General features: G+C 41.3%; 1 protein-coding gene across 1 annotated transcript in view; it reads right to left on the reverse strand.

The window, feature by feature from the left end:
- The window catches only part of EFHC1 (EF-hand domain containing 1), a 20,952-nt gene that overhangs the window by 6,100 nt on the left and 1,846 nt on the right, over positions 1-13,006 (reverse strand). Inside the window, exons 2-8 of the mRNA XM_044418999.1 lie at positions 11,526-11,747; positions 8,642-8,929; positions 7,528-7,677; positions 6,320-6,512; positions 4,632-4,852; positions 3,889-4,029; positions 2,816-3,029 (exon numbers count right to left, since the gene is read on the reverse strand). Coding sequence (XP_044274934.1) covers positions 2,816-3,029; positions 3,889-4,029; positions 4,632-4,852; positions 6,320-6,512; positions 7,528-7,677; positions 8,642-8,929; positions 11,526-11,747 — 1,429 coding nt within the window. The remainder of the gene's footprint in view (positions 1-2,815; positions 3,030-3,888; positions 4,030-4,631; positions 4,853-6,319; positions 6,513-7,527; positions 7,678-8,641; positions 8,930-11,525; positions 11,748-13,006) is intronic.

Raw genomic sequence — 13,006 nt, forward strand, 5'->3', positions numbered from 1 at the left:
TATTGACTATGAAGAGTAGGAAAAGCAGTACTGGGATACAATCTCCAAAATGACAGAATGATCTCAGTTCGAATCCAAGGCAAACCATTCAACATCACAGTAGTCCAAGTCTATGCCCCAACCACTGGAGCTGAAGAGGCTGAAGTTGACCGGTTCTATGAAAGCCTACAGCACCTTCTAGAATTAACACCGAAAAATGATGTCCTTATCATCATGGGGGATTGGAATGCTAAAGTAGGAAGCCAAAAGATAACCAGAATAACAGGCTGGTTTGGCGTTGGAGTACAAAATGAAGCAGGGCACAGGCTGGTAGAATTTTGTCAAGAGAATATGATGGACATAGCAAACACTTTTCCAACAACCCAAGAGACAACTCTACACATGGATATCACCAGACGGTCAACACAGAAATCAGATTGGCAATGTGCTCTGCAGCCAAAGATGGAGCTGAAGCTCTATGCAGTCAGTAAAAACAAGACCAGGAGCTGACTGTGGCTCACATCATGAGTTTCTTTTTGCAAAATTTAGGCTTAAATTGAAGAAAGTTGGGGAAAGAACTAGGCCACTCAGGTATGACCTAAATCATATCCCTGATGAATAGACAGTAGAGGTGACAAATAGATCTGATAGACAGACTGCCTGAAGAACTATGGACGGTGGTTAACAACACTGTACAAGAGGTAGCTACTAAAACCATCCCAAAGAAAAAGAAATGCAAGAAAGCAAAATGGCTGTCTGAGGAAGCTTTACAAATAGCTGAGGAAAGAAGGAAAGTGAAAGGCAAGGGAGAAAGAGAAAGATACACCCAATTGAATGCAGAATTCCAGAGAATAGCTAGAAGAGATAAGAAGGCCTTCTTAAATGAACAGTGCAAAGAAATAGAAGAAAACAACAGAATAGGGAGGACCAGAGGTCTCTTCAAGAAAACTGGAGATATGAAGGGAACGTTTCAAGCAAAGATGGGCATGATAAAGGACCAAAATGGCAGGGACCTAACAGAGGCAGAAGGGATTAAGAAGAGGTGGCAAGATTACACAGAGAAACTATACAAGAAAGAGCTTAATGTCCCTGATAACCACGATGGGGTGGTCACTGACCTCGAGCCAGACATCCTGGAAAGTGAAGTCAAATGGGCCTTAGGAAGTCTGAGCAACAACAAAGCTAGTGGAGGAGACAGTATTCCAGCTGAGCTATTCAAAATCCTAAAAGACGATGCAGTAAAAGTCCTACATTCAATATGCCAGCAAACTTGGAACACTCAGCAGTGGCCACAGGATTGGAAAAGGTCAGTTTACATTCTGATCCCAAAGAAGGGCAATGCCAAAGAATGTTCAAACTACTGCTTCACTGCACTCATTTCACATGCTAGCAAAGTTATGCTCAAAATCCTACACGCTAGGCTCCAGCACTATGTGGACCGAGAACTACCAGAAGTACAGGCAGGATTTCGAAGAGGGAGAGGAACTAGAGATCAAATTGCCAACATACGCTGGATCATGGAGAAAGCTAGGGAGTTCCAGAAAAACATCTACTTCTGCTTCATTGACTATGCTAAAGCCTTTGATTGTGTGGATCACAACAAATTGGGACAAGTTCTTAAAGAGATGGAAGTACCAGACCATCTTATTCGTCTCTTCAGAAACCTATATGTGAGTTAAGAAGCAACAGTGAGAACCAGACACGGAACCACTGATTGGTTCAAAATTGAGAAAGCAGTTTGGCAAGGCTGTATACTGTTGCCCTGCCTATTTAACTTATATGCAGAGCACATCAGGAGAAAGGTGAGGCTAGATGAATCACCAGCTGGAATTAAGATTGCTGGGAGAAATATCAACAACCTCAGAGATGCAGATGATACCACTCTAATGGCAGAAAGTGAAGAGGAACTAAAGAGCCTCTTGACGTGAGTGAAGGAGGAGAGCGCAAACGTTGGCTTGAAACTGAACATTAAGAAAGCTAAGATCATGGCATCCGGTCCTCTCACTTCCTGGCAAATAGATGGGGAAGAAATGAATAGATGAGGTAGTGACAGATTTTATTTTCCTGGGCTCCAAGATCACCACAGATGGGGACTGCAGCCAGGAAATTAAAAGGCACTTGCTCCTGGGGAGGAAAGCTATGGCAAATCTAGACAGCATACTAAAAAGCAGAGACATCACCCTGCCAACAAAAGTGCGTATAGTCAAGGCTATGGTTTTCCCAGTTGCAATGTATGGCTGTGAAAGTTGAACCATAAGGAAGGCCGAGTGCCAAAGAATTGAGGCCTTTGAATTGTGGTGTTGGAGGAGACTCCTGCGAGTCCCTTGGACTGCAAGGCGATTGAAGCAGTCAGTCTTAGACGAGATCAACCCTGACTGCTCTTTAGAAGGCCAGATACTGAAGATGAAACTCAAATACTTTGGCCACCTAATGAGAAGCAAGGAATCCCTGGAGAAGAGCCTAATGCTGGGAACAACAGATGGCAAAAGCAGAAGGGGACGGCAGAGGATGAGGTGGCTAGACGGAGTCACTGAAGCAGTTGGTGTGAGCTTAAGTGGAGTCTGGGGGATGGTGGAGGACAGGAAGGCCTGGAGGAATGTTGTCCATGGGGTTGCAATGGGTTGGACACAACTTCGTGACTAACAACAACAATTCATGAAATATTAAGCAGTGCAATATCAAAAAGAATTTTTACATAACAGGGAAAACATCAATAACATTAATATTTCCAATACAGATGAGTCTAATTAAAATAGTGCTGAGTAAGCCATACTAAGATTTATTAATTTAGTATATGCACACCCACCTTTCCACTTACTTTTAACCTACTACTTACCTTCCACCATAGATCCAACAGTGAGGTCAGCTGGTTCATAGTAAACAGGATCATCTGTAGAGGACCCTGGCTTGGGGACCCTAGTCTTGCTTAAGTATCTTCCCCCAATAATTCCTGAGTTGCGCACAGGTGGTTCATAGATGCTAATCATGTCGGTGGCTAGGCAATAAGAGAGCACAAAACGACGCTTGCTGTCCTCAGGATTTGGAGATTCCTGCAGAAATTAAGGTCAGATATGAGCAGCATAGGTAGGGAATAATCAGGCTGGCTGAAAGGCTACTTATGAAAAGCTGAGTGTTCAGAGTAGTTCTCAAAATGTATCTGCTGCACACCAAAAAAGCTAGGTCTGATTTCAACTGTATGAAAAGCTTTTACTCAAAAGCAATAAACTTAAGTTTCATGATAGCAAAATGTAGCCAAACTTCTGACATGATAAAAATTCGAAAGGTGCCACTGTGCTAACTTGTAGATAACTGGTGTTATCTGCATGATTAAATGGAGGGGGGAACCCTAACAGCTTTAAAACTAACAGGTATTAAGGTGACACAGCCTGTTCCTGATAATGATGAGGCACTTTCTTCTCCTTGTTTGTAACTGCTTACAGAAAGGCTCCGATGCTGGGCTTTGCCAGGAAGAGTAAGATAATTATGTGGATAGCAGGAGCTGTAACTAGAAGATGTATCAGGAATGTGTGTGATCCAGTTCTGCAAACAAGATGTAGGGTAACAATAGGCTATGCAGAATAATGCTGTTTTTCAACCATTTGTTAGTTTCAATCCTTTTGATCATCCTTGTGCTTCCTTCCCAGAGTTAGATTAAATGTGCAACTCTATACATGTCCACTCAGAAATTTGTCCCATTTTTTTTAATGAAGCTTAGTCAAAGCTAATTATGAAAAAGGGAATGTGTATGTTTGGAGCCATCTTCCCCAATTCCCTGTTACCAGTTACAATGAAATTCCACCACTGCAAGCCTTCATGCATTGCCACCAGTTACAAGAATTAGAGAGAGGACCTAAAATCCCCAAACACCTCCTTTTCTCCAGAAATAACAGTATGCATCAGACAACTCACCATTCTTACTGCATAGCGCAACACTTTATGGTCATTCTCTAGTAGCTTAATAATATTTTTCCGAGGTGGTTGTGGAATCAGGCTGAAACAATTCTGGAGAGAGTCATCAAGGAAGCCATAGCCATTGTAGGGAGGGATTATCTGCCAATAAAAGAAGCCAAGTAGAAATATAATGCTATGCCATGTGACTTAGCTCAAGATGTATTAAACAGGCTACTTTCATTTCAAAGCACTTCAGCACATTCTGCTATTCCACCATGGTCACTGCTTGTGGTTAGAATGAGGTCATATAGGACAGCTCAGTATTAGAACCTCGGTATTAGCACCCCAGGCTCCTTGACCCTATTTCTGCTGACCTTGGATCCTTTATGTTAAGGTTGTTAACAGACCATCCTTTGTAGAAATGACTGTTTGCTAATAGTCTTGGACAGTCAGTTGATGCTTTACCTAAGGAGCTATCAAGGAACAGGAGATTATTTCCTGATAGGATAGTGGGAACTCACTCTTCAGGATGTGGAATATCAGCTATTAGAAAAGATGACATCACTCCAAGCTGAAAGTAGGGTGCAAAAAAAACCCAAAGGCAGTTTAGTCTGTTTGACCTGGGGAGAGACGGGAGAGAAAAATGTCTACCTGAGGTGCAACCTTCGGGAACTGCACACGTTGGTTTCTGGGATTCTGCTGCCTTCTACCTATTCCACTACTCTCTTGTTTATTTCTATTACTATTTGTACCCCTATTACCTGTTTTATTTTCTCTGGGGGTGGCTTCTGTACATCAACTGGCTCAAAGCCAGTGATGCCAAACTTGTCCCGATAGAATTGTCTAGTGAACTCATCACAATCATAGATGAAAAATGTGCGCCCAAGAAGAGTAGTAGATTTGCCTACAGCAAAATCTTTAGCTGTAAACCATTCCAGCACCTCTTGATCAGAGATCTCTAGGACACAGGATGGGAAGATTCCTTGTGGAAGAAAGAAATTGGTTAGATGTGGTCCTGATAACAACAAAGAAAAATGTATATGTAGTAAACATATAAATGTTTTCATATCTCCAGGGTTAAGGAACAGAGTGACAATAGTGCTTCCTTCACTTTGCTACATAAAGGGTGCAATCCAATGGAGCAGGGGTGGGGTTCCATAAGCTTCTGAACTCAGTTGATGGTCATACTAGGTAGGGTGAGGAGAAACATGGGGAAATCTTTCCATTTACGCTCCTCCTGCCTTGCAAGGCAAATAGATGGCTGATTTTGGCTGGCTGTGGTACTCTGAGCAGGGAGGAAAGGAGGCTGGAAAACACCACCAGGATACAGTGCATCCTGGCGGACCCAGTCTCCTTTTGTCTCTGGTCTCCAGAGCACCCTCTCTAAGGTTAAGGTTACTGCCTCAGTGATGTAGCCGGGGTGGCCCCTTTCACATCAGTGCAAGACAGGGAAGAGGGATCCACACATGGATCTCCAGGTCTCAGACTGACTTTGGATCTGGGAATGCAAAGAATCCTGTAAGCCTCTAGGCGATGTGGTTACCTGAAGGAGCACTTACATCCATATACACCCGGCCGCCCCTTGAGATCTGCGGGAGAGGCCCTTCTCCAGGAACCCTCCATGAAAGAAATTAGGAAGGTAGATACTCGGAGGAGGGCTTTCTCTGCGGTGGCGTCCAATCTATGGAATGCGCTCCCCAGAGAGGTCTGCCTGGCGCCGTCGTTATTTGTTTTTCGGCGCCAGGTGAAGACCTTTTTATTTAAGCGTCATTTTAATTGTTAAAAATATTTGCTTATTTATCTGGCCAGGGCGACTTCTTTTATATTGTTATTTATTTTATATTGTTAATTTTATATTGTTATTTTTGTATTTTATTGTGTTGTAAGCCGCCCCGAGGCTTCGGCAAGGGGCGGCATAGAAATGTTTTAATTAATAAATAAATAAATACCATAAGATCACTCTGCAATATAATAATTTTAAATGAATGCAAATTCACCACAAGATGTTTAGATTCCAAAAGTAATTGTCACAGGATCTGAGACAATATTATCATATAGCATTTAACAAAAGTCTAAATGATGGAACATCTCTAGGGATGATAAAAATAGGCTGACTTATAATTTTATAAAGAATGTGAGCAATACAGAATATTTCGGTGTTATGGTCCATAACCTGGTTTAATTTCATTTAATGCCTAATGCCATCACATCTGGAAGTTTGAAAAAGGACATCCTTCATGCTCACATACACACACTTCTCATGCTGGCTATGACTCTCTAATTCACATGCCTCCATATTCATGCACTCCTGACACAGTAAATTTTAACTGGATTCATAGTACACCCAAACATGTTTATACATGCACCTGTATGCACTAATTTTTGCATTCACATACCAACTCTACAAATCCCTCAGTCCTCAAACCACGGGAGCACATGGGCCATTTACCTTTCTTCTCCACCATTTTTTTGGGCAGGCGCTGACGTCCTATCAGCACTGGGAAAGGGTCTCTGCCATCATTCCGCTCATGTACTTCCCGCACCTCCACTGTATCATCTGCCAAGTAGTAGTGAATGATAAAACGCCGGTTCTCACCAAACATGTTTGCAGTGTCATCCCACATGGCGTAAAACCGAAGGACCTGTAAGACATGGAAGGACCATTGCACAGTGTGACAGAACACAAGCGTTACTTGTATATGGTTTCAAATTCAATCCTTGGTATCTCCATTTAACAGCATCTTGGGCAGCAGGACTACCCTAGCTGGGAGGAGGAGCACTCCACCGTTACAGCATTTGCCAGCCCATAGTAACAAAGATGATGCTTTATGATCAAAGCCAAACATGAACTCCTTACATCAACTGCATTAAGCTACAAGTGTTTAATTTTCTGCTTTTTAAAACCTCTTTCCACCTCAACAAGAAACTGTCATTAGTTGCATGTCAGATGAAAGTGCCTCAGACAAGAAAAATGCTGCCTATTAAAGAAAAAAACCTTTGTTCTGGCTGAAATATTCCTTCAAGGGGTTTTCCAGCCATGAAAGAATGGCTTTAATCTGTTAACCAGTACAGGTAATTTCAAGTTTAATCCATTTTGAGGATATGCCACACCAGAAAATCTGCATAACAATTGACCTTTACTTTGCAAACAATAATTTACTCTACTAACTTAGCAAAGCTTTACCTCAACAGATCTTAACTTTGTTTGCTAGAGGTTTAAAATCTTGGCTTTAAAAATGAATCAAGGTTATCTATTTTGAACCTTCCTTTGTTCTTTGTTTGGAGCTTATTGTCTGGGATATAAAATTATCCTGTTCAACTATTCTGATGGAAATACTGTGGTATTTTTGTGCCCCAGGAAAGTTTTGATTTATAAAAAAATAATTAAAAGCAGGAAGATAAAATCTGAGGATATTTTGAACTAGACACTTTGTGACGATGTCTTGGAAGGACAACTTGGTAGGACTACTTAGGTGTAAAGTACAGTGCAGAATGTGAACTGGGGGATGACAGTTACTAAACAATGCAAGATGAGGGTTATTTTAGAGTGTCTGTGCTGTAGCTTCTCTTTTACAAGCCTGTTTTACATATTATTATATAAAGAAGAAAAAGTTATGAAAAATATAAAATAAACACAACCCCTTTTCAAAGACTCACTTTTTTGTCAAAGGCTAGAAACTGCTTGAGCTGGTCAAAATCTGAGGGTGTGACATACATACGTGGAGGCATTTTACGTAGCTCTGTGTAAGGATCAAAAATCATTCTCTCTGGAGGGTTCAGTTCAATTCCTTGACTCTCCAGAAAAGCCTAGAAAGAGACAGCCATGCCATTAATATTATTATTTTTACAAATTACACACACATGTGTGTATTTGTGCGTGAGTGTGCATCTATACACGTTGCTTATAGAGAACAGGTATGACATTGGATGTGGACCTTGGGACTGAAAGGATTGTGCAACTCTGCTCTACAGTAAATCTGGATTTCCCTTTGAGCAATTTAATGAAATATGCCTACAAATGCCACTATTTTTCCTCTTGTATAAGTATTTGTTATTCTGTGGCTGTAGAATTATATCTCAAAAAGTTAACCAATGATTTACGTAGGTTCCTTCTATATAGCTGAAACTTTCCAAATGAGTATTGTATGCTGCTATTAAACCCATGTTCACAGAGTAAGTGGCTTTTTGGAGCAAGCTTTGTTCATAAGGATCTACTATACATTTTAAAATATTTCAGACAATCTTTCAAATTACATGTAGTAATATCCCGGAAAGATTTCTGTGTGAAATATGGAAAGGAAAACTCCAGATTAATCAGCAGCCAAATAGACACACAAAATTTATTAACATCTTTTGGCACAAGACATGTGGACAACTAGCCAGACAGCTGGCTCATTTCTAACTACAGTGGTACCTTGGCCCATTCCAGGACTCTGGTCGTGATCCAAATTGGTCATGAGCCAAGTCAAATTTCCCCATAAGGTTCAATGTAAATAAGGTTAATCCATTCTGTAACTATTTTTTTAAATCACAAAAATTTGAAGCGGGCATGCTCAAGTGGGGGGAGACAGGCACGATTGTGGGTGCACTCAGGGGGGAGGCGAGTGGGATCACAATCGTCACCCGATGTGGAGTTCGTGACCCGAGGAAAAAATTTTCAGAAATTTCTGTTTGTGACCCGATTTGGTCATGAACTGAGGCATTCTTGCGCCGAAGTACCACTGTATCTGATACAGTTACTTCTGCGGATTACTGAATTACTTTACAGCACCTCTGTAAATGCATCACAATCAACTATCCGGAAAGTCTTGCCATAAATAGTTATATTGATTCCTCGGTTTAGATCCTTCCAGTGATAATGATCCCCACGATCATTCTTGGGTAGCCGCTGCCTTTTGATTAATTTGCCCTGAGGAATCCCAGAGTTTTCCACAATGGGCTCCATGACAGACATGCTATCATCTTCCAGATAATAGTAAATGCCCACTTGGCGGATACGAAAATGCTCTTCTGTTGATATGGGAACATCTTCTTGAAAGTAACCATCGAACTTCAGCACCTGAAAAAAATAAAAGATTCCCATGAGTCTGTAAACAAGTACTTTAACAACATGATTCCAAGAGACCCTCTTGTATGGCACTGACCCTATGACAGTATGAGCAATTGGAAATATGCTACCCTTTATTCGTATTGAACCCAGGAGATATACAAGGATATGCCTGGGAAACAGTCTTCTGGGGAAAGGAGAGAAGCTGTATTCAAATATCAGGCTAACATCAGCAGAAGCAGAAACAAATAATTTAATTTCTCCTTCCTAAAGATAGGCCAGTGCTTCAGAAGACCTGCTCTTTAAGTTTAGGACTTTTGATGGAATGGAATTTGAAAAATACAAAGGGGGAGTTTCATCTCTTTGTTCTACAGAGGCAATACTGGACTAGAAGCTTGTTTGAGAAGATATAGGTTATGCTAAATTTTGAATTATAATTTTTAGTTATGTTGGTGTAAGTTGCCTTAGGTTTCCCTTTGGAAAATAAAGGTGGTATATAAGTGCTAAATTATATAATTTGCTGACAGATACCAAGAAATAACCATTCAGTCCTCAGTTGCTGAAAGGACATGATCCGACCTGTAGATTGTAACTTGATTTGTTTGAAAAAATGTCACTAATTGCATTTTCAGGCAGCACCTAATATTAGTCCTATTTGCATTCTATGCCCAAGTATTTTAGCCTAAAATCTGTATCTCAGGTATTAATTTACTACATTGTGTTTTAGTTAGATAAGTGGACAGAATGCAACTGTTTTTGGCTGAGTCACTATTCTGATCCTTCCAATTCCATCTTTGCACATTTCATATTTTCTTTTATAATCTGATAATATGAGTCTCTGCCTATTCATTGATCATTATCATTGATTATTTTTCAATGTTATTTATTTTGTAGACTTATAGTACAGTCAGAGATAGCATAAGGAGATGGCCTAGTAGGATTGAGGCCCAAATTTCTGGGAAGCCATCTTTCTGTTCCCTCAGTTCTTGCCACTGCTGAAATAAAGGTAGAGAGGCCTTGATGATCTCTATTCATTTCATTTCATTATTGCCCAATAGTTAAAGGTTCTTTAAGAAGTTTACAAATGTAAAAAAGCATAAAAAGCAACTGATCGCCCTGGATTAGCTGGCTTTTTGCTCACATGTGCTTCACCTCCTGCTTCCCTCTCACCCTTGAATCTTCTGAGATTTTTCTGAAATCAAATGCCTTCCTCTCTCCCTTCAATACATCCCTTTTTACAAATACAGAAGACATAAAGAAAGCACACATAATTAGCATATGCTAATTTGTACATTTTTTGTCCTGCAAGCTGGGGCATCAAATCTTTTTGGTACCTAACACTGCCCCTAGATACAGCTATTTCAAAATCTCTCAGAAAAATTGCTTACAGTATATATGCATATACCCTTATTCTCTCTCTCTCTCTCTCTCTCACACACACACACACAACTTTCTAAGTTCTGCACATTGCTGAAAACCTAGCAGTACTGTGATCATATGATGACAAATTACTTCTAGGAGTAGTATTCCAGCCTTCCACAATAAAACAAGAGATAGATCTGGGGACAGCATGACCTGATTCACACATAAAAGCCAGGAATCAGCGTTCTGTGGGGGAATGGGAAAGCATGCTGCCTCCCACCCACTTGCCACCTCGAATCACCTGTCTGAAACAACCCAGCTGTTGTGAACTGGGGTCCTCTTCCTGAGTAAAGATGCTACTGTGGAACTCATTTTTCCAACAAACTTCATTGTTGCATGACTCTGAGTTCACCCAGAGTGAAACGTTGAGCCCTCTTTAGTATCAATCATTCCCTTGCTTCTTTATAACCCCTTTGACATCTTGCTCCAGAAATTGGGGCACTGTGAAATTGTGCTCGTCTGTACTCTTCCTGTTTTCCCCCCAACTGAACCTACCACTGGTGCTGGTGCCTAGCAACTGACACCACCTCTTCAGAAGGAGGGGGCTTCTATGTCCGACAAACTACTGAGCTCTCTATCCCCACACCTTTGCTGTGAGACATGTCCAGCATCCAGACTGGGAGATTAGGGCTCTCACAAGTCCAAACTGTCAACTCCTCCTCCTCTTCCTGTCTCCTTGTTTGCACAGGTGAATCAACTAGGGGTCTCATTGCCCAAACTGCCAACTCCTCTCCCCTATATCTTCTCAGACATTGGCCTTGGTCTATTGCTTGGACATGCTGAGATTGCACAACAATCGCATCCTTACTATCTGAGTCTGTGTTTCCATCAGCTGCTCATGTGTGAAACAGCCACCTTAATACGGTGTGCACACACCACACCAGAAATTCAACAACAAACCATGGGTTAAAGCCATGACTTAGAAACAGGGCATTCCTGTACTGCTTCAGAAAGTAGAAGCAGGTAACCCGGCAGAATCCAGCACACTCAACCTCACAGATAACTTGCGGTTTCTTGATTACAAACTGAGCTGTTATACTCCAGAGTCAGCCAGGAGAGAAATTGATGCGATAATGGGCGTTATTCACCCAATTTCTTCCCCACAATTCTGCTATATGTTGTTCCCTAAACTTTGCAGTAAACACTTAACTAATCCCTGATCCTAAAAGACATTCTTGAATAATACCTTTTTGTCGAAGGCCACATGTGCTGGGATGAAATCTGCAGGTGGTGCTTGTTTGGGTTGACCATAAGTTAATGTAGGTCTCTTGTTGGACAGTTCATCCAATTCAGCTTGGGATAACTGGTTTAAATACAACCTGTTTCCTCCTATCCCCACGGTTGGAAGTCGTTTGAATGCAAAACCATTCTTGTAACCCAGAGTTTGAGAGCGATGAAAAGCAGTTTTCTAAAGAAATAAAGAGTCAAGTACTGTACAGATTACTATATGGCACACTAAACAAGTTAAGGATTTCTCTTATCCTTTCAAAGGTATTCTGATCAATACTTATTTATTTATTTAGGATTTTTCTAGGCCATCCAATCACTTTCGTCTCTGGACAGCTCACAACAATCTATAAATACAACAATAAATAATATCTGTATCCTAAACAATAATAAATTAGATATCTCATGACTGAAATATATAAAATAAATTAATAAAATAAGTTATATTAAAATAATTAATTCTAATAATAATTAAAATGTATCGTTAAAATATTGGTTAAATAAAAAGGACTTGACCTGGTGCTGAAAAACATATAAAGATGGCACCAGGTGGTCCTCTCTGGGGAGTGCATTCCATAGCCTGGGCGCCACCGCAAAGAAGGCCCTCCTCCAAGTATGTTCTCTCCTAACCTCCTTCAAGGAGGGTTCCTGGAACAGGGCCTCTGCTGCCGATCTTAGGGGGTGGGAGGGCATATGAGGAAGAAGATGTTCCTTTAAGTATCCTGGTCCCAAGCCAATTAGGGCTTCCTAGGCAAAAACCAGCACCTTAAATTGGGCCTGGATTTCAATGCAAAACCAATGGAGCTGATAGAGGACTGGAGTTATGTGAGAGTAACAACTGGTCCCCGACAACATCCTGGCAGCTCTATTTTGCACCATCTGAAGTGTCCGGACCGTCTTCAAGGGCAGCCCGACGTAGAGCATGTTACAATAGTCCAATCAGGAGGTTACCAGTGCATGTGTCACTGTTGCTGGGCAGCTCTCATCCAGGTAGGGCCGCAGCTGATGGATCAGCTGAAGCTGAAGGAAGGAGCTCCTCGCCACGGCCGTCACCAGGAACAGTTCTGGATCAAGGAGCACTCCTAACCTGTGGACCCTGTCCTTCAGAGGGAGTGCAACCCTGTCCAGGACAGGGCCAAAGTCATCTACCTGGAAACCCAAGCCACCCACCAACAGGACCTCTGTCTTATCTGGATTGAGTTTCAGTTTACTGGCCCTCATCCAGCCCATTACCTCGGTTCAGGACAGCCACTGCCTCACCCGGATTAGTTGAAAAAGAGAGGTAGAGCTGAGTGTCATTATTCCTGTGTTCTTGAATTGAGCCAAGTGTCACTATAAAACTTCAATCTCTGCCATATTTTGTTTGTTGATGAAAAGCTGGGGATATCTATTACATCTTTCCTTCCTTTCTTATTGTTTTACAATGTTGTTAATGTGCAC

This window comes from Varanus komodoensis, unplaced genomic scaffold (genome assembly GCF_004798865.1).
Source record: "Varanus komodoensis strain SLA01 unplaced genomic scaffold, ASM479886v1 scaffold97, whole genome shotgun sequence".
Taxonomy (NCBI): Eukaryota; Metazoa; Chordata; class Lepidosauria; order Squamata; family Varanidae; genus Varanus; species Varanus komodoensis.